Consider the following 26,596-nt stretch of genomic DNA (forward strand, 5'->3'; position numbering starts at 1 on the left):
GAGAAATTGGGATCCCGTGCTCTCGTGTGATGTATTTCTTCCTGCTGATTGTTCACGATTGGAAAATGTCAGCTCCGGAGAGAATGCCCTGCTCTTTGACTGTCAGGCAGTAACGCCATAACCAAACATTTACTGCCGTGTGTTCTCCCAATCGTTCCGCCTCCGAGCTTTTATTGTCGATGTGCCGGATGAAATCTCTCTCTTATTCTCTTTCTCGCCTGCTCTTTATGTTCTCGGTGTTGCGTTCAAGTACAGCTGTATTTCAAAACCACTGTTGGCTGTGCCAGCAGGGGGCATCAGCCGCAGCAGGAAAACCGCACCAGTGACTGGTCGGTCCAATCCACAGGATGCAACGTGGGTGGTTTTGGGTGGTATCCCATAATGCCTTTGGGCAGGACTCGTGCAGCACAGGCTCAGCGTGTTCGTCTTTGTTACCGAGATCGACTTTTGACGACATTAGCAAGAAGTTTGATGTATTTTGGAGTTTGCGTTGCCAAATTGTTCCAGTAGATAAAACCAAAGGTTGTGCGATGCAGTTTTTTGTGTCGGTTGACACGTTCATATTTGTGCGTTTGAAGAATTACCATATAGACTGCTCCTATAGGCCTCCAGCATTTAATTTAGTGAATGCGGTTGTTGTGTCAGATAAATGTGAGCTACATTATGTTAAACATGGATTTTTATTATCATGCCTCTAAATCATAAACTATTCAGTTTGTTGATGTCACAATAAATACTTTTATAATTGTGTTAAACCCTGCTGCTGGTAGCACTGTTTATATAACTCTACCGGTATTATTGGCCCTGATTAGTCACTTGGGGTCATTCCTGAAACGCTTGAGCAGCTGTCTCCGCTCCGACGTCCTCCAGTTAGATCTTATCGGTCGGGTATAAACAGTTCCAGGCTCGACGGAAAATATGAGCACGCTCGGGTGCATCATTTTATTGCTTGATTTATTTTATTTTTTTACCGTTCTAAATTTTCACAGTGGAAAAAAAGTGTTATTTTATGTCTCCAGTCCAAACGCGGCGCTCTGTCAGTGTGGCACCATATAAGGAGGTCCAGCCCTCTGGGCGGCGCCGACATGTAAGCCAGTTTCACTTTTTTCCCCCTAATTACTTAAACCGACCGCTTGAAGAATCCGTAACGTCGAGCGCCGTTGTACTTTTGAGCCGAGCGGAGCGGCAGCCGGTTACTAATTCATTTGAATCTGCAGGGAGATCCTGAAAGCCGTCTGCATGTTCCGTTTAAGCTGCTCATTGTTATTCTACACCTGATTTTAATTAAGACTCGTAGAAACCCAACTGTGTGATTTTTAAAGCGTGTGTGCGGCGGCGAGAGACGGTCGTTACGCCGCCGCTCTCTCCAGCTTCACTTCGTTTCTGGCGAATATTCATGTGGTGATGGACGCGAGTGAAATTGGCTTTCGGAGAATCATAAGCTCTGCCGGCGAAAGCCACACAAGACGATGTCGGGCTCGGTGGCAATCCGCTTTATTTTTTTCCGAGAACGCCGTTGTTTTGGAGACGCAGTGAGATCCGCTGTTACATTACAGAAATACATTCAAACAAATCTAATTTATGCCATTTGAAATGAGCAGAGAAACTGCTTTCCGTCAGCGCTTCACTCCATTATTGTGTTTCTGACCACTGATTATTGCTCTCCTGAAACCGCCCGGCGCGCGATGAGGCCGGGAGGAGGAGTCGGCGTTGAGTAGTCGGTGCTGAGCGGTCGATTCCAGTGGAGGATTGTGATTAATTGCAATCGATAGTGCTGGCATCGACACTCGCCGGTTCCCCATCTACGGCGCGACCGCCCTGACGCACACACGTACACACACACACACACACGCACACGCACACTCAGTCACTACACGTTTAGCTGGTTCACATAGCACGTGTACACACAAACACACACACTCACTTACACACGCTCGTGGATACGAGACATCTAACTTGAAGCATCCACTTCATTAACATCGGCCACATCTTGTCCCTGCCCGTGTGAGCTGGGACACACACACACACACACACACACACACACAGACAGACACACTGACCCACACACACATCACACACACACAGATAAGATGTGATGACGGCAGGGGAACAAAGGATTAGTCCATTCGAGAGCTGAGAAGAACCGCTCGGATCTGAACTGAACTTGTTAAAGGGGGTCTCCTCTTCGGGGGGGGGGGGGGGTTATTGTCCTTTTTCTTATTAAATATCAGATCTCGTCTCGTCCACTTGAACTGACGTTTAATGACGCGTCACCCCCCCAACGCGCAAACAACGTCAGGCCGGAGGAGAACAAACACGAGGCCGAGGTGACGCACAAGCACTGAAGGAACATGAAACGCGTAAAATGCAGTGCAAAGCTTCACAGAGAGAATAATGCACACATTCAAAGCGTTAAGATGATGACATATGGCGGCATAACTGGACAGATGAAGGACCACCTGTGAGCATAAATCAGCTCATAATTATGGTGTAAAAGAACTTGACATTTAGATTCAGTTCCTTCGCCACCATAAAGTAGCTGCTGTTACATCCTCCTGACCGGATAACCTGCGGTGTGTATATATATATATATATATATATATATATATATATATATAATATATATATATATAATATATATATTTATATATAATATATAAAATAATCTCCCAGAATCCCCCTCATGTTGGCGTGACTGATTACCCAGACTGCACTACGGTTGCTAATCATGAATCGTATCCGATTCAGCGGGGCGCTCCGGTGACTCTAATCTAAACGAGCCGGCGGAGGCTTTTCTTCTCCCCTGGCGTGATTGTACTGTAGGTTGATTGGCAGCTTCGACACAAAAATATCAGCGCTGGAATCGGCTGAGCCCGTATTAGCTGAACCATTGTGCTCAGAGATATGGACGCTGGGAAGCCGTGTGCGCGTTGGCCCGGACCAGACGGGAATCTGTAGCTGTTGGGGGGCCTTATCTTAAAGTGTGATTTGCCCCGGAGACATTCCTGGCAGGAGATTTGAAGAGCTGTCAGTAGGTGAAAGAGGCCGGGGACGGCGAGTCGTCACTCAGCGAGCAGTCGGCATCACTTCCTGTGGAGAAACACAAAAAGATGCATTAATAAACAGATAACACGAAAACGAGCCTCTTTTTTTATCATTAGGTTTCACATTGTATTACACACACACACACACACACACACACACACACACACAGAGGAGATAACCAGAACTCAAGAAGCCCTCCATGGAAATACCACAACATGAAATCATTTCTTTCTACTCCAGAAGGAGGGGCCTTTTTCAACGTCTTCCTCCTTCTCTAATAAACCTCAGAATACCATTTGCGGTTCACACACATTGTAAGTTGTTTTCCATTGAAGCCGTTGTCTGCGATTGTTCTTCGGAGCGCGGCCCCGCCAGTGACGGTTTCAGATCAACGGTTTCAGATCAACGGTTTCCAAACGCTGGGAAATAATTATTTAGCGTCGAGTTGATCGCCGGGGTGCGGCAGCACAAACAGCCTGTGGATCCAGACCTTTCTTAATTAGTGCTGTGTGTCTGCTGCTCTGCGTGGCAAATTAACATCCGCCATCATAAGTGATTGTACTACACCACTGTGTGTGTGTGTGTGTGCGTGTGTGTGTGTGTGTGTGTGGTCGGGGGGAGGTTGCATTTTTTGGGTCTTTTTTTCCCGCTTCTGAGAATCTATCCCGACGATGGATTGCGGTGTTCTGTTAGGTTTTCCAGCTCTGAAAGTTAACACTAAATACACATCTGGTCATAGTTTGAAACGGATACTTTTGGTAGTTTGTGCAAATTCCCGAGCTGATTTGTTAAAGGTCCAAAGATCTGTTTGTTTTTGCAGCCTGGCTCACGAAAAGAACGGATTTCAAACGAAGCCCTGAAGGCATCACATCAGTAGCTATTTTCTGGGCCAGAATCCCACCGCTCATCCCAAGAAGGGGGAGCGTTCAAATGTTTTAACGGACGAGAATAGAAGACCGTGTGAATTCATTATTTCTTCCCACTTCTGAAATGTAATAAATCGTATTTATTCTGTTGACGCTGGCAGCGAGTGTTGTTTGATCGATATGTTTTTTTTTTTAACACCCGTGTCTTGTCTATTATCTTTCAGGGATGCCGAGGTTCGCCAGCCAGCCGTCGCCGGCCGCCGTGCGCCTCGGGGACAACCAGGCGATGGCGTGCGAGGTCAACTCGGACCTGGTGCCCTTCGCCCGGTGGGAGAAAGACCGCCTGCCGCTGGAGCCGAGCGCCCGGCTGGTCCGGCTGCCCAGCGGCGCCCTGGTCATCGCCAACGCCACAGAGGCCGACGCCGGCCTCTACCGCTGCCTGGTGGAGAACGCGGGGTCGTCCAAGGCCAGCGACGAGGCCCAGCTCCAAGTGCTGCCAGGTAGTCTGTTCTCCAGTGAGGGTGGCGTGCTGCGGGAATCCCAACACCTGGAAGTGACACGCTTGTTGGTTGACACAGACGGCGTATTAATTTTTACATTTACGTTAAGAAAGCAATGATGTTGCCTCGCACGTAAAACAGTTTATAATTGAACACTGACTGATGGGTTTCTGTGAAGCTTTTCGTGTCGGTTGCCGGCTAAATTGAGACTATAAAAACGAGTGCGCGTCCGCGGCCTCGTTGTGTACGACTCCGCGGGATAATTTTCGTTTAGCTTTTCTACTCCTGCTAATTATATTTACTTTAAAAAAAGAAAGAAAGCGGCGCTCATTTGTGACGGTTGCCTTCGTGTTCGGTGTCGGAGCTCGTTTTCTGAAATGATCTCAAATCCAGTGGGAAGGATCCGATTGGCTCTCGGCCAGCCAACCGGTGTGATGCTGACATCGGGGTCGGCCTACATTTGTCTCGTTTATCTCGCAGTAAAATCGTCTTTCCCCCCCCCCCCCCCGGCTCGCCCTCACTGGACCCCTTCAATCAAAACGTTGTCACACCTCTGATTACTCTGCAATTATGTCGGCGCTTCGATTGTTGAACCACTTGTGCAGTAAATTAAAATGTAAAATGTAGTCCCCGTGCCTCATTTTGATTAAAGTGGCCCTCGCCGTCGCCTTTGGGGCCGCTGGCCGCTCCACGGTCAAATGCCAGAGGCGAGGCGTGGGAGGTTATCGGCGATGCTGCGGTGACTCAGCTGTTGCTCAAACGGCGGCTGGATTCCATTGTGGCACAAGTTTTATTTACTGAGTTGTTAAACACCGGGCTCCTGGAAGCACAGAAAAGATATTAGAGGTCGTAAATCAGCCTTCAACAAGACACCCAGTGGGTCTTAATCTCTGTGTGTCTCCTCCAAGGATGTGTTTAGCTAAAGGCTGGATGCATACACAAGGAAAACTGATAAAGGTGTGTGAGGAAATTGCAAGAAATTTAGTTTGTACGCGTCCAGATGTTGAAACGACAGAAATACAATTTGGTTTCTTTAGAAGTGGCAACAGTAGAATTTTAATCAAAGATTAACTGTGTGTGTGTGTGTGTGTCTGTTTGTGTGTGTGTGTGTGGCCAGTTAGTTGCAGCTGGAATTCTATGGCATCCCTTTGAACTCCTCGAGAGTTGAGAGCTCTGCTGTCCCAGACGTCAACATGGACATTATTCATCCCACCGTTCTTGTTGTGGGGAAGACGTTCGTCCTTTAAAAAAAAAATGTTTAAGACGGGATGACACCCGTTATTGTAAAAAGTTGCTGCTCTGCTTCACTTACTCACCCCGGCCTTAACCCTGACCCCTTTGTCTTTTCTTGTGTCTTCTTCTTCTTCTTTCTCTCCCGTCCCAAGAAACCGGAGAAGACAGGAAGTTGGAGTTCCTGGTGCAGCCGACGTCGGTGACCAAGGCGGTGGGCGCCGGCGTGCTGCTGCCCTGCCTGGTCAGCGGGTTCCCCGTGCCGCACGTTCGCTGGATGTTCGGTGACAAGCTGCTCCAAGAAAGGTACGAGTCTGAACCCCGACTGCAGCTGCGGCTCGCCGTGGTGATGCCGCAGCTCATTCAAAACCAGCCTCCACCGGCTAAAAGTTGGCGGCGGTTGCTCTGGAGCCAGACGGCGCCGTGCTCCGCGCGCCCCGGTTCTCACACACCGAGAGCATTGTGTACTTGCCCCCCCCTTCCCTTTTTTACGTGGTGCCTTTGGGCTCCAAAAGCGAACACAAGACATAATCTCGGCGCCTGCTTCCCGAGGCGTCGATGCCTTTCTGCCGCTGCGGCCCGGGCACGGCGGATCCCTGGACGTGTCATGGAGCCGCTTCCAGCTCGCAGAGAGAGAGAGAGAGATTGTCTAGGTGTCTTTATTTTTCATTCAGGCTTTAGTTACATTGTTCATCCAAAAAACTAACAAAACTAAATCATCCAAATACAAACAAACAAAACCAAGAAAACATTAGTAAAGAAACAAGTCATAAGTTCAGCAACAGAGCGTCTCCTCTGACTCAACACAGGACGTCCTTTAGCGCCCACACATTCACTAACGTCAGTCTGTAACATAGACATGCCTGTCTGATGCCTCTCTGGACAGCTCAGCCCCCCCCCCCCCCCTCCACCAGGCAGGAAGCTCCCTGCACATCAAACCCCAAAGTGACACAAAACCCTCCACCAAAACCAAAAGCCCTTAAAGTGGAAAAAAAGAAAACCCTGATCAACACGATTAAAGGCCTTTTCTTGATCAAATGATATTACACACACATCAATATCATACAGTTTATAAATAATTAATAAATCTCTCATGAGAAACCAGTTGTCCATGATGGATCTGTCTGTGGATTATCGTCTCTAGAAGCTTCTTCAGACGGTTGGCGAGCAGCCTACACAGAAGTGTCTGTCTGTCTGACCAGCCCGTCCGCAGTGTTCAGGTCCCTTGTTTGGGGAGCAGAGCTGCATGTCGACATGTCGTGGGCAGCGGGCCTGTCCCTGAACGCCCCGCAGCTCCTCCCACAGGTCGGCTCCCAAACACCTTCAAGTTTCAAGTTTCAAGTTTTTATTGTCACATCCCCTTTTATACAAGTATAATCGGTTCGTGAAATTCTTATGTGCAAAACACCCGACAGCAGTAGCAGACTAAAAAAAGAATAAGAATGAGAATAAACTATACAATATCCACACAAAAAAAAAAAAAAAAAGAAGAAAGTATTAACAATATATATATAAAACAATGTAATAGAATATACATCATGACAATATATATATATAAAACAATGTAATAAAATATACACTTTTTTGAGACAATATATATATATATATGTATATACATACAATATATATATACAATATATATATATATAAAACAATGTAAGAAAATATACACCATGGCCATAGATATTCACAGAATATGTTCTGGTGTATAGTTTTAATGAGGGTCTCAGTCCTTGTTCAGCAGCCTGATGGCCTGACTGAAGAAGCTGTCCCTCAGGAAGTGCTCACAGAAATCTGCAGGCACGTCCAGTCCAGGAGCTCCATCAGCAGCCCTCTGACCCCCAGCAGCGGTCAGCTCCTCCAAGGTGACGCTGGCGTCCAGCGCCGCTCTCTCCTCGGGGCCCAGCTGAGGGTCTCCAAGCAGCTCGTCAACGCTCTCATTCCTGAAGATGGCGCCGCAGAAGCTCACGGCCTGCCGTCTCACTTCAACTGGGTCAGTCGTCATCTCAAGCGGAGAGAAACCATTTGTTTGGTCCGATAGACGGACCTCTCCAGACTGAAGGAGGAGGAAGGAGGAGCCACCATGTCCCCAACACCAGGGAACCTCCCCCTGACCACAGCTTGTTCTCGTGAAGATGAACCGAGTTGTTCTTTGTTCCCGTTGAAGCCGATGCCCAAAGACCCAACCCTCACCTTGTGCACCGAAACATGAAAAGGAAACGTGAAGTAGAAAATCAACAGTATCAGAAAAAAACTAAAGTGCAGCACATTCATGACAGTTTCACTTAGTTCTCCTCTTTTTGGAGCCTTTCTTCGGCTTCAACTGCTTCCTGATAGCAGTCATGTATTTTTTAAGACGGTAGCGCTTCTTCTCATCTAAAGTCTCCACACCAACCTTCTTCTGTATTGATAAGACACTTTTCATGAATTTGTGTGCATCTGGAAAATGCTCTAGAACATCTACCGATTGCCCAAAGTTCTCATCCAGAAAGCTATTTATGTCCTCCAGCTTGTAGAGATCTCCAACGTAAGCCTGGGACCCGGTGGCAGAGGCAGAGTCAGAGTCTGAGTCTGTCTCATCCTCCATCTCCTCCTCCACATCACAGGCCTCTCCACTCTCCTCCATCTCCTCCTTCACCACACAGGCCTCTCCTCCCTCCTCCGGGCCAGCAGCCTGGCTCTGGTCGTGTTCAGCTGTCGGCTCGTTGCTGCTGCCTGCTACACTTTGCTTCCTCTCTTCCTCTTCTCCTCTCAGTGCTACCTTCACCTTTTTTCCTTTTGTTGGTCCCCTTCCTTTCCTCCCTTCCTTTGCTCCTGTCAGTACTTCCTCCACCTTTTTTCCTTCCGTTTCTCCACTTTCCTTCCTCACTTCCTCTGCTCCTGTCAGTAAATCCTCCACCTGTTTTCCCTCTCCTGTTGTATTCTGAACAGCTGAAATCTCCTCGTTGATATTTTCTTCAGCTGAAACAGCACTCTGTTCCCCGACCTGACTGTCGCTCTGCCCCTCCTCCGCCCCAGTCCCCCACACCTAAAGCACTTCATGCTACCCGTGCTAGCATACAGCATGTAGTGCTGAGCCTTGTGCTTCACTCTGAAGGAGATCTCCAGCGTCTGAGACGGACAATTAAGAAACATTAACACCTGCCTCCGGAAGGACTTTACGTGTTTCAGTTTAGCGTGTCTGCACCCCAGACCGATCGTTTTGAAGCCGCTCGCGAGCTTCCCGAAGCTCTGCAGCTCGCGCTCCAACACGGAGTGGAGTATGAACGGCGGGACCCCGGACACGGTGACCCGGGTGGTGGGCACCGTCAGCGGGGACACCTGCAGGTACACGCCGTTCAGCGTGACGCCGCTCGATATCAGCGCGGACACACACCGCTCCTCCGTAAAAAACACCAGCAGCCCTCGGTTCAACCTGGAGGCGTCGGAGATGTTCTCGTGCCCGACAACATCTCCCACCGCCAGGAGAACCTCCTCTACCGGGGTACCTGCGTCGGACTCGATCCGGACGCCAAGACCCGGAGACGGCGTCTCAGAGGACGCCATCTCACACCAGAAACACGGTTATCTCCACAAAACACCAAAAAACCCCAAAATAAACCAACAATCAGACACTAGAAACACAACAACTCAATCACACAGTGAAATATGAAAGACAAAATGTGAAAAATTTGAGAAAGATCACCAAACATTTGCCCTCACCACGCTCTCGATCGTGAGCAGCTCCCTAGAGAGAGAGAGAGAGAGAGAGAGAGAGAGAGAGAGAGAGAGAGAGAGAGAGAGAGAGAGAGAGAGAGAGAGAGAGAGAGAGAGAGAGAGAGAGAGAGAGAGAGAGAGAGAGAGAGAGAGAGAGAGAGAGAGAGAGAGAGAGAGAGAGAGAGAGAGAGAGAGAGAGAGAGAGAGAGAGAGAGAGAGAGCTTGCTCTCATTAGCTCGGCCCCAGAGCAAATCCCCTCTGAGAGAATCCCAGTGGAGACGTGGAGTTTGATTCTCACCAATTACCACAAGAGAGCACTTTGTCGGCTTAACCCGCCGCGTGCACCGGTGCTGCAGAATAATAACGGTGCAACTTTTGTGGGTCAACAGCAAAAAGCTGGAATGGGGATCATTCATCTAAAGCCCAGAGTGGGATTTATTTTTTAATTTCTTCTTCTACCGTCGGTGGAATTAATTGTAAGGTCATCAAGGCCGCCGGTGTGGTGTGGAGCTAGAATATAATTAGACCCGGCAACCTTAGGTTCCAAGCATGATGCCATGTCTCACGGTAAAACGGCGTTAACACCTTTGGAGTCCTTTGGACCAATGGGAGCCCCGGATTAAAAAGGTACTTGTTAATCTGCATTTTATTCCTGGGAAAAACGCTCTCCCGCGTGAAACCCTCCTCCCCTCCCCCCCCCCCCCCAAGTGTGCATCCACAGGTAATTAGCAAGCGTACCCTGAACAACCGGGGGAGTCTTGAAGTGGACGTCCACGCCGCACAGACGCAACGTGTGGCGAATACGTTACCGAAACTTTTCTTTTGATTTTAATACGACATTGACGATTTAAAAATGAAAAGCAGCGTAACTCTGTGTGTTCTTTCTCCTTGAGAGCGTCCCGTCCCTCTCAGGCATAACATGAGAGCCGGAAGAGCTGCTGTCAATTCAGAATCAGCGTGTCACACAGTCCAAAGGGGGGGGGGATCTGCAAAGAGTGTCTAATTGGTCTTTGGTGCTCGGCACAAACGGAGCTCTGAAAGCGGCGTCGCCGAAGCTGTAGCCACGAGATGAACGTTTCTAAAGACGTGTCAAAGCCACCGACTGAAGGCAGGGAGACTCACCGACAGCCGGGATGATCACGCTCAGCTTCGACTTGGTCGCGTCTCCTGTTTCTCTCTCTCTCTCTCTCTCTCTCTCTCTCTCTCTGTCTGCATTCATCGTAGCACAGAGGAAGGTGACTCGAATGAAAGTTCGGCATAAATCAAGGTGCTTTTTTCCCCCCCCTTCTTCCGACAACAAAGGCGCTCGGATTTCTAATTGTTCGCTCGTCGTTCGGCTGACTGGCTCCTCAGAAGTACTTGAGAATACTTTTAAAGGCACAGTGGAATCCTTTAAATGTCTCTTTTCTTCTTCTTCTTCTTAAAAAAAAAGTGCCACGGAACGGATTTTCGTTAAGTGGGATTTTCTGTCTCGGGGCTTTGAAGAGTCTCATTAGGATGTTTTTTTCCCCACAACCTTCCAGGAGACAGACATCGCTGTATCACCTGTCCATATAATGCCATGTAGGACTTACAGGCTGCTCTGAAACTCTTTGATGTCTGCGATGACGGGCGGGGGGGGGGGGGGGGAGAACTGGAACAGGGTTAGGGTTGATAGTGTCTGATCACGGTATTTGAATTATTAATAATCTGAGGTCCTATGATTTCAAATGACATCATTGAATATATTTTCATAGAGATTAGATTGCTGCTTTTCTTAATAGACCCCTTTTTGTTACAGCCAACATCATCAATGTGTCTGTGGGTGTGTGTCTGTGTGTGTGTGTGTGTACATCTGGCCATGTGCCATCACGTCCTACGCTCTCACTAACACGACAAGCGGTGGCACTGTCCCCGTACTTCTGTCACCACATTTACGCCCATGAACTGTAAGAATTGTCCATACCTGTTTCTTTTTAATGCGCACACATCATTTCCCCCCCCCCCAGACGCGTCGGGGATGCTAACGCGGACCATCTGTTGCGCTTTCTCTCGTGAAATTATTCATCTCGAGCATATATCCACAATCTCAAATGAACGATTGTTATTGCCGTGTTGATTACGGCGCGTTGTGCCGCGGCGCGCCGCTTGTGTATTCACCAGATCCGAGCCTCAGATTCCTTTAGGCGCGGAGAAAAGTCCAGGACGCCGAATAGTTTATTCTGATTCAAAGCTCGGCAGCACCGCGACCAAAGATGAAACTCTCGAAGCTGTTCAGTCAACAATGTTGGCAATAAAATGCGCCGATGGAGGGCGCCGCGACAAGGGTTTCATCACACACACACACACACACACACACAGCGGTCCTGATAAAACTCATGAAAAGGGGCCGTCATCTTTTGTTCTTGGGAGTATCACTCCATCACCTAATGGAATTCTCCAGCAGTCAATAAAAAACGGATGAATTATGTATATCCCACGAGCAACAGGGAATTGACAGAGAATGTAAATGACCCCCCCCCACACTCCTCTCCCACCCCCACCAGCCAAAGCCTCCAAGCCATCCGTCTCCTCGCCTCCTTGTCTTCTCGCCTTCATTTCAATATGATGTTGTATATTGCATTTCTTTGTGTACAGAGAGCGAGGGAAGCACGGCGGGGGAAATTTGTTTGCAATTGGACTATTATTGAACTGCAGTGTCACACTCTTTCCCATATGACACACACACACTACATTATTCACTCGCTTGCTGTTTTCTGGGTGAGAGAATAGAAAGTAATAGAAACGCACACGTCACATACGAATGCATAGGCACACGTCGGTCCATGGGGAGTCTTGAAATGAAAAGGGGCTTTTAACCGTATTGTCCAGGCCGCCATATGTTTCACAATAAGAGCTCAACAATGTTACTGTTGGAGGTTTAAATCCAAATCCTGCTAGTCCTCGCATGGCCCAGCTCATCCTCAATCCTCCAGATGCAATCCTCCATCAGGCATGAGAATCCCTCACCTTTCGGCGAAATTCGCCGTTTTGAAACCAAAATAGGTGACTTACGTGAATCGTGTAGATCCGAAGAGTGTTTGTTTTGGGGTAGGGGGGCCAATTGGCCGGCCGGCGTTTATGAGATTGGAGTGGGACGCGGAGAAAGTGTGAAGTGTTGCTCTTCGCAATAAAACATCTTTGATGGGACGTGTCGCGTCTCGGCCAATCAGCGTCAAGATGTCTTCAGCGATTGGTGGTTTAGGTTAGCTTGAATGTTAGACGCTACTTCTGCTGCTGTCGCGCTGCACGGTGGAGCGATGCTAACAAAGTACCCGTACGTTAAGAGCGATGTGATTTAGCATATTTTTTGTCTCAATACTTCATTAAAGGAGCGATCAGAGCGCACGCGCTGCTCCGTGTCAAGCTGTTTGCACACGCAGCGCAGCGCTCAAGGGGCGTTAAGTGGCGGAATTTTCGGCTTTAAAATTAAAATAAAAAAAAGATGCCAGAAGTGAAATGTTTAAGTTCAGTCTGTAAAGTTCTGTAACTCTACAGCTGCTCTTCCTGATGAACTCTGTATCCTCTGGTCAGAGACTAACGGCCTCATAGTGTATCATCATTGATCAATGCTATGATGGCTCCATGTAGTTTCATTAATATCTTGCTGTATTAATACTAATATTACTGCTATTTGTTAAGTGTTGAAAAAGTTGGTAAAAAGTGAACCATACAGATATTTTATTTATTACTATTATAGATAAATATACCAGTATCGTATTTATGGTATACTGTTTTTATGGTATTGTATCATGATATTTATGGCAGGTATGGTATAGAACAGACTTACTCAACATAAAAACTGTGTTCATCAGGTGCATGTCAGCGAATATAATTAGCCAACCAAAATCGTGTGAAAATTAGGTAGTAATAAATACAGTGAATAAAATGGTACAAATATATGTTAATAATAATTTGTGGCCCTTTGCACCTGTTGTGGTTTAAATGTGGCCCTCTTGGCCTCCGAAGTTGAGTACCCCTGGTATAGAAGATCGTGACAACCAGGTAGAGGCAGAACAGACTCGAGGAACAGACTCATGGCTCAGCAGAGCACAAGACTTGAAGACTTGTTCACGCCAACAACAAAAAGGAAGTTGGTTCATGAATGACCATATTATACACAATATTACTATTATTATAGTATTATAGGGCCCGATCACTGACTTGGTGTCAGAATGGAGGACCTATAGATTATCATACAACGTCCAACATCGATGTTCGTGGAAGTCACCACCAGCACACACCCCCGCGTGCCTATCCTCCTCACCTTTTTCACCCCTGACCCGTTTTCATGCCTGTCCATAATTGTCTGTATTTTTGAGTGAAGTCTTTCTTCTCTCAAAGAATGTTAGAAGACGATGTTCAAACGTGATCATTCATTGATTTTAGTGGCATTTTGACTTTGACATAAACAGAGAATTGCTTTAATTTCCTTCTTTGCCCCACATTCTTTCTAACAGACACATATTAGAAATAATTTAGTTTAGTTGTCTGTTTTTTTCCATTTTATTTTTTATTTTAATATATGCTTTTAAATGTAATATTGGTTTCTTGCTATTCCACTTGTTTTGCTTTGACTCTCTGTGGAGCACTTTGTAAACATTGTTTTTAAAGGTGCTATATAAATAAAGTTATTATTATTATTATTATATTTGCATCAGAGTGAGGCTGGTTACATTCCTGCCAACTAACACACATTTGCACTAAAATTGGACTTTAAAGTGAGCTTCCAGAACTAGTAATCATCAATATAGTGTGGTACTGCTCTGGCCTGCAGCATTAAGGGGAGGTTTTCATAGGCTGAAGCTTTAGGGGTTGCACACAATCCTCCAAAAGTAAAGCCAAAACATCTCGGTCATTTATGGAGGAAGCGTAGCCAAAAGCGGTGCTTATGATTTAATAGAGGTTTTAATTGTGCAGCCCTGTACTCAGAACTTTAACCTGCTTTATTCCCTACGTCCTCTTTTAAGTCCAGTTGGGTTGTTAACACAGTCAGCTGCTGTCATTGATCTTTTTAATTCCCACCTTTTTCTGTGGGGGGGGTCCCGCTCCTGCAGCAAAGAGCCCGGCGGGTGCAGCGGAACCCGTTCATCCCGCCGGAGAGGCAACCTCTCGGTGTTAATGGCCTCACGAGCTTCACTCGCTTCTCTCCTCGGAGTGACGATTAGCGAGGGGATAATGGCGATTGTCCGCCTGGTGCCGAACCCCCGCTCTCCTCCTGCACACGGCGGCAGTACTTAGTGCAGTTTCAGATGTCCTCAGGGAGCTGATGAATACCTCGGAGCACAAAGACTTCCACCTGAGGTGGAATATCGGAGGATTGTGATTTTTTTTTCTTTTCATCTAAATGTCAGAATGTGCGAGTATGGAAGCACTCTCCCCGGCACACTTTATCAAAATCAAATGTATTCCTGTACAACAGTTCTGCACATATTATTCCTCTCATGAAGCTCGACTTGAGGTAGCCATGTACTGGACCGAATTATATTTGAAATGCGTTTCTGATATCGTTGCCCCCCTCAAACCCCAGAAACATCTCTTTATATAGTCCAGTACAAGCTCACAATCAACTTAAGGCATCTCAAAAACAAGCATTATAATTTTTTCTTTTAATGTCGGAGTTTTTGCATTAACATTGCATCATATTTTACAGGTGACCAGTATAAAGTGTGCATTAAAAGTGGCGTTCAAGAAAGGGTTAAGATCCATGTGAATAGAAACTCTCCTCCTCCTCCTCCGCGTGTTCCCCCTCATCGAGGGAGCGTGGCATGTGGCGGTACCGGAGGAGTCCAGGCCTACCTGTGCATCCTTTCAGATGGACGGTGGCCCACAGGGTCCGAGTTGTGCGGAGGAACTCCCCGTTTCTTCTGGTGACATGATGGATGAGTGGGTTTACGGTAATGGAGTGGTTCTGTCAGCGTGTGGGCCGAGGAAACGAGACAAGCAACACGCTGTTCTGGCAGTGGAGCGCGGGTACGCCTTCTTTTTTATAAGATGTCTCTCAAACACTCACACACACACACACACACACACACACAGCACCATTAGTTCAGGTAGACCTGACAGTATGGGCCTTTATTCACAGACGTATGTCATTTACAGGCAGAAACGACTCGCCTGCAGGCTTCACCGGAGCTCTTCCCCAGACATTATGCGGGTATATATATATAAAGATATGTCCTATTAATACGCTTCATAATCCGAGGGCGTGCTGGAGGTTTGGCGTGGATCCACACGGGACACACACGGGGTTCACGTGGCGTCAAGAGCCCCCATCGGCCCACCAGAGCCCTGTGAAAGCATACCGTGCGAGTTATGGACGGCAGGCTTCATCGTAATATGCACAAATCATCCGATATCGTGTCAGGGAGGCGAGAGACGTTTTAGTCTCGAGGGCCGTTGCCGTTGCCGCTCTCCATTACGAGCCAGGGAAACAAACCCATTTTCACGGCCGAGTCACTCGAGAAGCCTCGGCCTTAATTCCCAAAACTCAATCATGTATTTCCTTCGACTGTCTGATTTATTTTGTCTCTCGTTGGTCTCCCCCCCCCCGTTCTCCTGAAGCTCACGTCCGAACAGTTACGGTTAATCACAATGTTGTGTTTTTGAAGCGGGGCAGTGGAGGGGGGGGTGGATGGACGGGGGATGGACAACAACAAAATAATCAGTCCAAATCATCTATCGGCCCTCGTCGGCTGTGAAAATTAAATCCCGCACCTTGAACTTCATGCAAATTTATGGAGCCGTTTTGATTATGTTTTGGTCCACTGGGAGAGGGGTTAGGGGTCGTAGACCAAGAGCGTAGGGAGGGAAAAGTGAAAGGGAGCAAAGTAATGAGGAAGAAATACGGCAAACAAAGACAAGTTTAGAGATTGCAAAAATATTTGTTTATATGCAGCGGATAGCACGACCCCCCCCCCCCCACCCTGGCACAGCACCGCTGGTAGTTCTGTGCCCGTTCCTCCCCTCGCCCGGTTGTACTGACCTTGCTGCCACTCTGTTACGGAAGGCCGAGTCACCACTCGTGTGTGTGTGTGTGTGTGTGTGGCCTCTCTCTGAAGTCTCGCCGCCACCGCCCCCGAAAGCCAAACGGCAGTGCAGGCGACAAGATTGTGTTGGAGACCTCTTTCATGTTGACAGGACATTGTCAACACCTTTTTTTCTCTTCCTCTTCTTCTTTCTTCCGGAGCCGTTTACACACATGAGGGAGGAGGAGGAGGAGGAGGATGATGATGCTGTAGACTTAACAGCCACGTCGTATGTCCTCTTCTGGCACCGCACAACACTGTGGAAAGTCGTCGCTGCTGGAAGAGGAAGTTATTAGAAACGAGGCCAATTAGCGTCAGCGCGCCTCGCCTGCCCAACGCGCTCTCCCCCCCCCCCCCCCCCTTCACGGTGCGTTCGGCGTTGTGGCAACGAGACAGAAAGCGTCGGTGGCATCGGTGAGATCATTTAGCAGCTCTTTTGGAGGTGAATTGCAGATCATGTGTTTTTTTTAATTAGGGCCCCACTTAGCGCCGTGTGTGTCACCGAGGACCTGCAGCTACGGCCTTCTGGCAGGTCTGTATTGTTAAACGGCCACAAAAACGCTCCCTCGCAAGTTAGCGCAAGGTGTCCTCAGCCACGGTCTCTCTCTCTCTTGAAGAAGTAACTAGTTTTTTGTTCCCCGGAGCACTTTAGCCGTGAGATTGACTCTGGCTGCGAACGGGAATGAGAAAGCTCACCGGTGGGTTTGATGTGTGCCGTGTGTTCCTCCTTTGAAGTACAAGAGAAAAGGCGTCAAGGCGTCCCCCCCCACCCCCGACAGGCGCATGCGGCACTAAAGGCCGAGAGTGTGAATAGTTGTCCTGGTGAGGCTGCACTATAAGTGCAACAGCGGCGTCTTTCAGGGACATTTCTCATGCAGCGGGGCCTTTCTCTGCGGCGTGCTGAATGCCCAGCATGGCGGTTCCCGTGGCTCTGTGTGTAACGCGTAAGACTTATGTTGCCGATGTATGTTTTTTGAACACTTAAGAAGGGGGAACATACTCTGTCGGACTTCCTGCTGAGTACTTCTTCATTATACAATCTCCAGAAACGGCCGAGGTTGCTGTTCTATAGTTCTTTTAGACTTCAAAGCGATCTGGGTTTCCTGTTACTAGCTTGGTGGTTTTGCCCTGCTCACTGTCTGCAGGTCAAACGACAGGTCTCAGATGGGTCATTAATGGGCGAACACCGGCTGACGGTAATTACAGGTTTGCTGTAGAGTGCAAGTTTTTGCATTACAGCAGATTTTGTCGTTGGTGTGTTTGTTGAAATTCTCTTTACATCCCGACGGCAAACAAAAAGAAGAGAGGAACATATAATAAAGGTGTATATGCACGCACAAGCTGCCAGATTGACAGGGAACGGAGTACTAACATAATATAGCCACGTTCAATGTTCAAATTATAATTTTGGAGGTAGTCCTGCTGCCAGTGTTGTCGACTTGGCATCTTTCTCGTTACATTCAGTGACTTTTGGAGCTTCTTTCGATGGGACAGAGTTGGCGGGGATGGAACGGGGGCCTGGTTGTTTGTTTTGTTCATTTTTTATTTATTTATTTAAACCTTTATTTAACCAGGTGAATCGCATTGAGATTAAAAATCTCTTTTTCGAGGGTGACCTGGACCAGACGGGCAGCAACATAAGAAACGCATAGTTACAAACAAAAAACACCAAACAAGACGAGTTAATAGAGACGACAAGTTAAGAGACTTAACTGTTAAATTAAGAAACATTGACATTTCTGCCTCCATTTCTTTCATCTTATATTTAAATGTAGTGATGACAATGGAAGTACAGTTTCTACAAAAGCTGCGATCTCACCCGACGTGGGAAGCGTCGGCTCGGCCGTTAAGCGTTCGCGTGGCCGTGAGTTCATGCCCCAAGTCGAGTTCATCCCAACGATTCAAGCGAAGCGGCGGGGGGTGGGGGGGGGGGGATGCTGGCGACAGCAGGTCGAGTGCCACTCGAACGCTTCACTCCACTCCGGCGCAGACAGACGGGCAGATGGTCTCGAAGGCCGGCGCTGCCAAACCCCCCCGAGCCAGTCGGAGGAGAGAGGAGGCGGAGCTCGTCGGCGGTCTGTTTTAAAGCTAAATCAACCTGCAGCGCCGAGTCGTTTTCCTCCAGTGCACTCTGTCTTTACCTCGGCATGCATCCTGCGCAAAACCCCCATAATGCACTGCACTTGCTGTCCTCAGTAGCATCTCACTCGCTGTGCCCCCTCCCCCCCTCCACCCCTCCTTTTGAATCTTTATCTTCCCCAGCCGACCTGCTGCTGCGTCTCGGTTTCTTTCTTTCTGAATGCAGAGTTCCCAGTGAGCTATTATTGATTTGTGTTTTCTTCCCTCTCCTCCTCCTCCGCCTCCTCCTCCTCCCATGCTCCAGTGGTTGTTGATTCAAGCCGGGGCCACAGACGACTTCCTACCCCCCCAAGGGCTGTTAGGAGAGGAGGGGGGGGGGGGGTGGTAAATCAAAGTCAGGGCGGTTTCAAAATGGAGGCGGGTCACCGGTGGTTCTATTTTTGGATTGGGCATGACGAGAAATTAGAGTGATGAATATTTTTGAGGCGCCGGGTGGAAAGCGTGACTCTGATGTTGCACTCAACACGCCGCCGCCGTGTTGTTGCAGTTGATCTTTTATACGGGAAAAGATGCCTCCTCGTGATGATTAACTGAGGGGACAAACTTAGTGAACAGTATTTGCGGAGGGTGCACGAGAGGAGAAGAAAAACACTCCACATTTTGAGTTCTTGCAGTGCGAGTAATCGCATCTCCTCGATGTCAGATCGCTGTGTCGTTGCTCTGATGGACAGAACGGACACACGTGTTCGGGCGATGAAACAACGACCGAGCCCAGCGCAGGCCCCAGCTGTAGCTTAAATACTGACTGAGAGTTCAAGCCCACCGCCCACCTCTGCCCAGCATCCTTCTTGCTAACGTCCAGTCTCTGGAAAATAAGATGGATGATGTCAGGGCAAGGATCAGATTCCAACGGGACATGAGGGACTGTAATATCTTTTGTCTGACGGAAGCGTGTGACGGAAACGTGGGGACCCCGCTGGCCGGATCGAGTCATATGCCCAACCGAGTCCTTCTCTGTTTTCCGTGCAGACAGAACGGAAGAGTCTGGTAAATCTAAGGGTGGAGGGGTTTGCTTCGATGACGACAACATGTGGTGCGCCCCAAGAGCATTAAGACTCTTTCTCCTCGTCTCGCTCCGAACCTGGAACATCTGACGATCTCATGCCGTCCATTCTACCTTCCCCGGAGTTCAGCTCGGTCATCACCACAGCCGCTCATACCACCACAAGCGGACACCGACGTAGCACTATCGGACCTACACGATGTGTTATGTCGGCATCAGAACAAGTATCCGGCCGGGCTGTGGTGGTGGCTGGGGACGCTAACCTAAAAAGTCATGCCGAACTTTCACCAGCACATTACGTGTGCTACCAGAGGGAAAGAACGTTGGACCACTGCTATACGCCATTCAAGAGAGGCTACAAGGCTGTCTCTCTCCTCCGTTCGAAAATCAGACCATGCCGCCATTTTTCTGCTTCCGGATAAAAGATCGCTGGAAGCGTGTAGACGAGAGGAACGGCGGTGGTCTGACCAATCAGAGGCTGAGCTACAGGGGCTTACAGGCGCCTGCGCCGTCGACTGGGACATGATCCAATCCAGTTCCAGTGGCGCCAGCGAAGTTTGGAAGTAGCAATGAGCCTCATAGCAACGCTTAACGGACCTTCCCCACGGTAAAAGTTAGGGTCTTTCCTAACCAAAAGCCGTGGGTTGATAGATCCATCCGTGAAGCTGTGAACGCCTGCATTGCTGCCTATACCGGTCTTGTATCCGCAACATGGACGAGTACAAGGCAGCGGTCTATGGACTGAGGAGGGCGGTGAAGGAAGCCAAGACAGAGTGGAATCACAGATGGAGCAGCGCGACACCAGGCGCCTATGGCAGGGGCTACGGACTATCACAAACTACCAGAGCAGACCCAGCGCTATGGTGAGTGCCGACGCATCCCTAGCGGACGACCTGAACTCATTTTATGCACGGTTTGAGGCTAGCAACAACAACACCGTTAGCTCGCCGCTAACAACAACGGCAGGAAGCGAACACCTGGTGAGTTCTACTAGGGATGAGGCTCTGTGACCGAGCACAGTGTGAGGAGGTTGAGGAGGGTGAACACAAGAAGCTGCAGGTCCAGATGGCATATCTGGGCGAGTACTGAAGACCTGTGCTAACCAGCTAGCTCCAGTGTTCACCACAATATTCAACCTCTCCTGGCTGAGTCCGTGGTCCCCGCCTGCTTCAAGAGATCCACTATTGTCCCTGTGCCCAAGAATGCTTCTCCAGCATGTATGAATGACTACCGACCGGTGGCCCTCACCTCGGTGGTCATGAAATGCTTTGAGAGGCTGATAAAGGACTACATCTGCGCCTTCCTCCCTTCCTCCATGGACCCGCTGCAGTTTGCTTATCGCCCAAACAGATCCACGGATGATGCTGTCTCCCAGGTACTGCACACCACACTCTCTCATCTGGACAGCCAGAGGGGGGGCTATGTGAGACTGCTGTTCATTGATTATAGTTCAGCTTTCAACACCATAATAATAATAATAATAATAAATTTAATTTATAACGCACTTTACATCCAACGAAGGATCTCAAAGTGCTACATTGCACAAAAAGGGGAAAAACTAAAAACAAACAAAGGAGAAGAATTAAAATAAATAAAACCAAACATAAATGACTTTAGAGTTTAAAAAGTAGTCAATCAAACGCTTTTCTAAAAAGATAGGTTTTCAGGCCTTTTTTAAAAGAATCCACAGTCTGCGGTGCCCTTAAATGGTCGGGGAGAGCATTCCACAGACTGGGAGCAGCTGTACAGAAGGCGCGGTCCCATGGTTGAGCCTTGTCCTCCGAGGCTGGAGGAGGTTGGCCAGTCCAGAGCGGAGATGGCGGGGAGGATTGGGGTGGAATGAGTTCTTTAAGGTAGAGAGGGACAGTGCCATGGAGGCACTGGTGGGTCAGCAGGGAGACTTTGAATTTAATCCTGTACTGGACCGGTAGCCAGTGGAGGGATTTGAGGGCTGTGGTCGCATGTCGTGCGCACCCTCATCAGGATCCTAGGAGCACAGTTCTGGATGTGCAGCTGCTGGATGTTCGATCCCGATGAGGAGTGCGTTGCAGTAATCCAGCCTGGAGGAGACAAAGGCATGGACAAGTTTTTCGCATCAGAGAGAGTGAGTGTGTTTTGCAATGTTCCTGAGGTGGAAAAAGGAGGTCTTGCAAAGATGTTTGATATGGGCCTCATAGGTCAGGTGAGGGTCCATTCTGACACCGAGGTTAGTGACTGAGGATGAAAGGTGGATGTCGTGGCCGGAGTTGATGCTGGTGATAGTGGATGACCGGGTCTGGTGTGGGGTGCCAATGAGAATGGCTTCCGTTTGAACTGTTAAGTTGCAGAAAGTTAGTCATCCATGCCTTTATCTCCTCCAGGCAGGTGGAGAGTGTGGATAGGGCTGCAGAGGTTGGGTTGGTTTTGATGTAGAGGTGTCATCAGCGTAACAGTGGAAAAATATTCCATGCCGGACTGGACACGCGACCAGGGGCATGTACAGAGTGAAGAGGATGGGGCCAAGGACTGATCCTTGAGGGACACCACAGCTGACAGGGTGCATTTCTGACTTAGCACCTCCGAGGGACACATACTCCGTTCTGTCCGTGAGATATGATGTGAACCAGGCCAAGGTAGAGTCAGAGAGTCCGATGGAGGAGTGGAGGCGGTGTAGAAGAATGCAGTGGTCCACGGTGTCAAATGCTGCGGTGAGGTCAAGAAGGATAAGTAGTCCCCTCCAGACTGGCCGGCAAGCTGATTGAGCTGGGACTGAACACCCCCCTGTGTGCTTGGATCCTGGACTTCCTGACCGCCAGGCCACAGGTGGTCAGGGTGGGCAGACACACCTCCAAATCCCTCACCCTGAACACAGGATCCCCCCAGGGTTGCGTCCTCAGCCCCCTACTGTACTCCCTGTACACACATGACTGTGTGGCCAGGTTCAGCTCCAACACCATCATCAAGTTTGCGGATGACACAGTGGTGGTGGGCCTGATCTCCGACAACGACGAGAAGGCCTACCTGGAGGAAGTTGCTGATCTGTCACTCTGGTGCCAGGACAACAGCCTCATCATGAATGTCACCAAAACTAAGGAGCTGATTGTGGACTTTAGGAGGGTACAACAACAGAGGACGTACTCACCACTGGGGATTAACGGGACTACTGTGGAGAGGGTGAGCGGTATAAATACCTGGGAGTCCACATCACCGAGGATCTGACATGGTCAACAAACACAGACACTCTGGTGAGAAAGGCAACCACCTCAGGCAGCTGAGGAAATTTAAAGAGGATCCTTCAGTCCTTCTACTCTGGAGCTGTCTGACAGGAAGCATCACAGCCTGGTTCGGCAACTGCTCCGCCCAGGACAGGAAGGCTCTGCAGAGAGTAGTGCGTTCGGCTGAACACTCTGAACTACACTCTCCCCACCCTGCAGGACTTGTACACCAGGAGGTGCAGAACCAGAGCCGGCAGGATCATGAAGGATCCTCACCACCCCAACAACAGACTGTTTCAGCTGCTGCGGTCAGGCAGGCGCCTCCGTAGTCACGCTGCAAGAACAGAGAGTCTGAGACGGAGTTTCTTTCCTCAGGCCATCAGGACTGTGAACTCCGACCTCACCAGGACCCCCACATAGACCCACACAACTGCCTCTTAGGCACACACGCACACACACACACACACACACTTACTGTAAATATTGTGTTGTTTTTTATTGTAAATAGTGTGTATGCACATTCCTGCTGAGCATTGCCACTTTCATTTCACTGCACACCCTGTGTGTGTATGTGACAAATAAAACATCTTGAATCTTGAATCTTGAATCTTGAAATATGACGTAGTCCACTATATGCACTCTCTAGAAGGTCACAAGTTTACCAAATTCTCCAGCTGTCCATAAATCCCCATTAAGATGAATTGTAAATGTGCCTTTTTTTTCTCTCTCCACATCTTTTTCCCATTTTCTTTTATTCAAAGGGTTGGTAAACGGTGACAGATGTGGAGTCTCCCTCCGGCTAGGAGGTGAACCTTGACCCCTCGGTTACAAGTGGCTCGTAATTACTTACATTTCATGTCTGGATAAAACATTTCGTCAAAAGATGTTGAGCCCTGAGGTCTTCTGCGTCGTGTTGTGGAAAAGCCCTTAAAGGTCATTTATCCTGTTTTATAAACACTTATTTTCTCCCTTTCTTCCCCACAACTTTGTCTCTCTCCAGCGAGGGTCGAGTGGAGCTGCTGGGAGGAGGCAGCGTCCTGATCTCCAACCTCACGGAGGAGGACGCCGGCGTCTACACCTGCGTGGCGGAGGCCGCCAACGCAAGCCTCGAAGCCCAGGCCCAACTCTCCATACAAGGTACCCTCGGATAACGCACGCCGTCCGCTTTCCCGTTGAGGGACCCGAGGCCCGGAATCCGAACGGCGCCAGAAGCACCGAAAATCCTCAAACACATTTTAATGGGGTATGACTCAGGAACTGTTGGACTGTCGGGGCTGAAATTAAAGCCCAACCTGGAGATTAGGGAGGCAGCGTTGGCAAGTGATGCGTTGCTTACTTCTGAGAGTGCGGAAAACGGTCTCATTCCATCTGATTTATGTTTGGGAATGAGCTCATTAAATGTCATTTAGGAGGCAGACCAGGAACAAAAAGCCCTGAAGGATCGAGTCAGCAGTGAAATGAACACGTCGGGTTTCCTGCATGCAAACCAGGCGACTCGGCCCCATTGAGGTGCACTGCACGCCACCAAAAATGATATGTTTTTGCTAGATATAGAGGCGGTGTTGACGCTGAGTGATTTATTCGGTATGAGTAGGGACGTGTGGCATATGGAGTGTGTGTGTGTGTGTGTGTGTCTACCTCGTCTTCACACGGGAACAACAGACAGATTTGAGCTGCTCGCACCGCCGGCAGCTGAAAGACGAGAACTAGAATTAGAAGAGACTTTTTATAGATACCAGGTGACATCGCACATGCAGGTCACACCTGCAACAGAAGCGCCGTACAGGGTCTCTTCCCAAATGCATTCCGTTAGAGGAATCACAAATATGAAGGAAAGATTCTGCCTTTGCTATTTGAGGTGTTTTCAACAACAAATTATGATGAAGGTGTTCGTTCTGCATCTAATTTGTGGTAAATTCTGTGGAGACGCCAGACTGCTGATTCTCTGCTTTTTATCACTCAAATTTCGGATTTGATGAGCAATTAAAATAAATTGGAGACGTATTCATTTAGATTTTTTTTATCCGCTTTAATTATCACACTTCCACACGCAACAGCTGCTATTTCCCAAGTGAGTGCCGACTACTCGTCACTTTCAAAGGCTTACCTTGAAAGTCGGAGGCTAATTTGTGCACGACTGGTGTAAAGTAAATACGCAAGTCGGTACTTGTGCCATGGTGGGTTTCTCTAACTGGTCTTTGATGACGTCTTTGTTCCAAAAGCACGAAATTATCACCTAATTATTTCGGATTTAATAACCTCCACCGAAAGTGTGAATTAACAAATGCAAGTGGCGTTATTGAGTCGCTCAATCTCAGCGTCTACTATGGTTTCTATACAGGTACGCTTTAATTTAAATATGGCAAACTTCATGTCGATGGTACATCGTACGAATTAAACTGCTCTATTGCAACACTTTTTTTACTGCGCCATCCAATCACAAAGAAGAGGAGGCGGGGCAGATACATGTGCGCTACAGGTGCAGAACAACAGCAATGACAACTTTTAAATCACACTGAAGCATCATACCGAGTGATCCTAACTTACATAGCACTAAGATAGGGATGGATAAGCGATAATATTGCGCTGTTAAGCCAACAATGTGGAACAGTCTCATCCCTTAACTCTAATAATGCAAAAATAATGTGCAGCTATATCAAAGTATTTGTCAGATATCCACTGGATATTCCATAAATAACATCCATGCATTAAAACATGCTGAGAAACATACCACCAATTCACATAAAACCCCCGCAACACACCTTTTTGTCGACACACCCGCAGTAATTGTGTCGTAATTACTGTTGTAGGACTTTGTGCCGGTGGGAAAAGCACACAGGCGCACGTCATGTGTGCTTTTCCCAGGTGCAGCAACAGGATTCGGTGTGAAATCACTGGAGAATGGAGGGGGGGGAACACCCCGAGGCTCATTCCCCGCTACACTGCGTTTCACACGCGGCCGCATCCTGCGATGACTCCATCTCTTTCCTTCCCCCAAATCCCTCCATCAGCCCTCCGCCACACGGTGATGGAAAATCGGATCAGCTCACATGTGGACATCTGATTTCACTCGGTTTAAAAAAAAAAATCTATCCAACAGTCTCTCTCCCCCTCCCCCTCCCCTCCCCGCCGGGCCCTCACCTCCAATGTGACAAGACTGTCGAGGTTTGATTGACCGGCGATGTTGTCGAAAGGCATCCGTCATTGTAACGCGATAGAAGCGTTTGATTGAATCCCACGCCGGAGACACACGGGCCTAATTGCATTTGCTTCATCCAGATTCGTGAAGAAACCGGATTGTGACATTGATTCGCTCACTTTACAACAGAAGTGACACTTGAAAGGTCAATTTAATCCCCCCCCCCCCCCCCCCGAGAAGTGGTTGCACTCGTAAAAAAGACCCTCCGTAGAAATCAGTGTGGTGTGAATCCATACCATCATCAGAAGAGGGTTCCCTACGATTGACTACCTCTGAAAACACCTCGGGGATCTTTCTCGCCGCAGTAACGAGGAGAAATTGTGCGTTCACGGTGAGTGGCTCTTCATAAACACTGGGCAGTTTATGTGCGCCGGAAAAAGATGCACAGAGTCAGCCGGGGATGTGATGCGGAAAAACATTGTTAGGGTTTCGCCCGGAGATAGCTCGGGGGTTTCACGATGCAGCTGGTGCTCATCTGTGGAGGGGAGACGCGCGCGCACACACACACACACACGCACACACACGTGCACCCACAACCATGCATATATATTGAGGCCTCACAAGGTCAAATATGCACTCCGTCTATACACCTGTATGCATTCCCTACACGTGCACGGTCTCACCATTATTCAAACGGTGAACCTGCCTCATCGGAGCTTCAATTAACTAGAGTCTCCT

The 26,596-nt window shown here is 48.6% G+C and overlaps 1 protein-coding gene across 9 annotated transcripts in view; it reads left to right on the forward strand.

Moving 5' to 3' along the window:
- Positions 1 to 26,596, forward strand: part of neo1a (neogenin 1a) — a 145,103-nt gene that overhangs the window by 67,726 nt on the left and 50,781 nt on the right. For all 9 annotated transcript variants that reach the window (XM_056412129.1, XM_056412133.1, XM_056412131.1 and 6 more), the window contains 3 exons: positions 4,136 to 4,411; positions 5,797 to 5,947; positions 23,720 to 23,856. In XM_056412129.1, coding sequence (XP_056268104.1) covers positions 4,136 to 4,411; positions 5,797 to 5,947; positions 23,720 to 23,856 — 564 coding nt within the window. The remainder of the gene's footprint in view (positions 1 to 4,135; positions 4,412 to 5,796; positions 5,948 to 23,719; positions 23,857 to 26,596) is intronic.

This window comes from Pseudoliparis swirei, chromosome 4 (genome assembly GCF_029220125.1).
Source record: "Pseudoliparis swirei isolate HS2019 ecotype Mariana Trench chromosome 4, NWPU_hadal_v1, whole genome shotgun sequence".
Classification (NCBI taxonomy): Eukaryota; Metazoa; Chordata; class Actinopteri; order Perciformes; family Liparidae; genus Pseudoliparis; species Pseudoliparis swirei.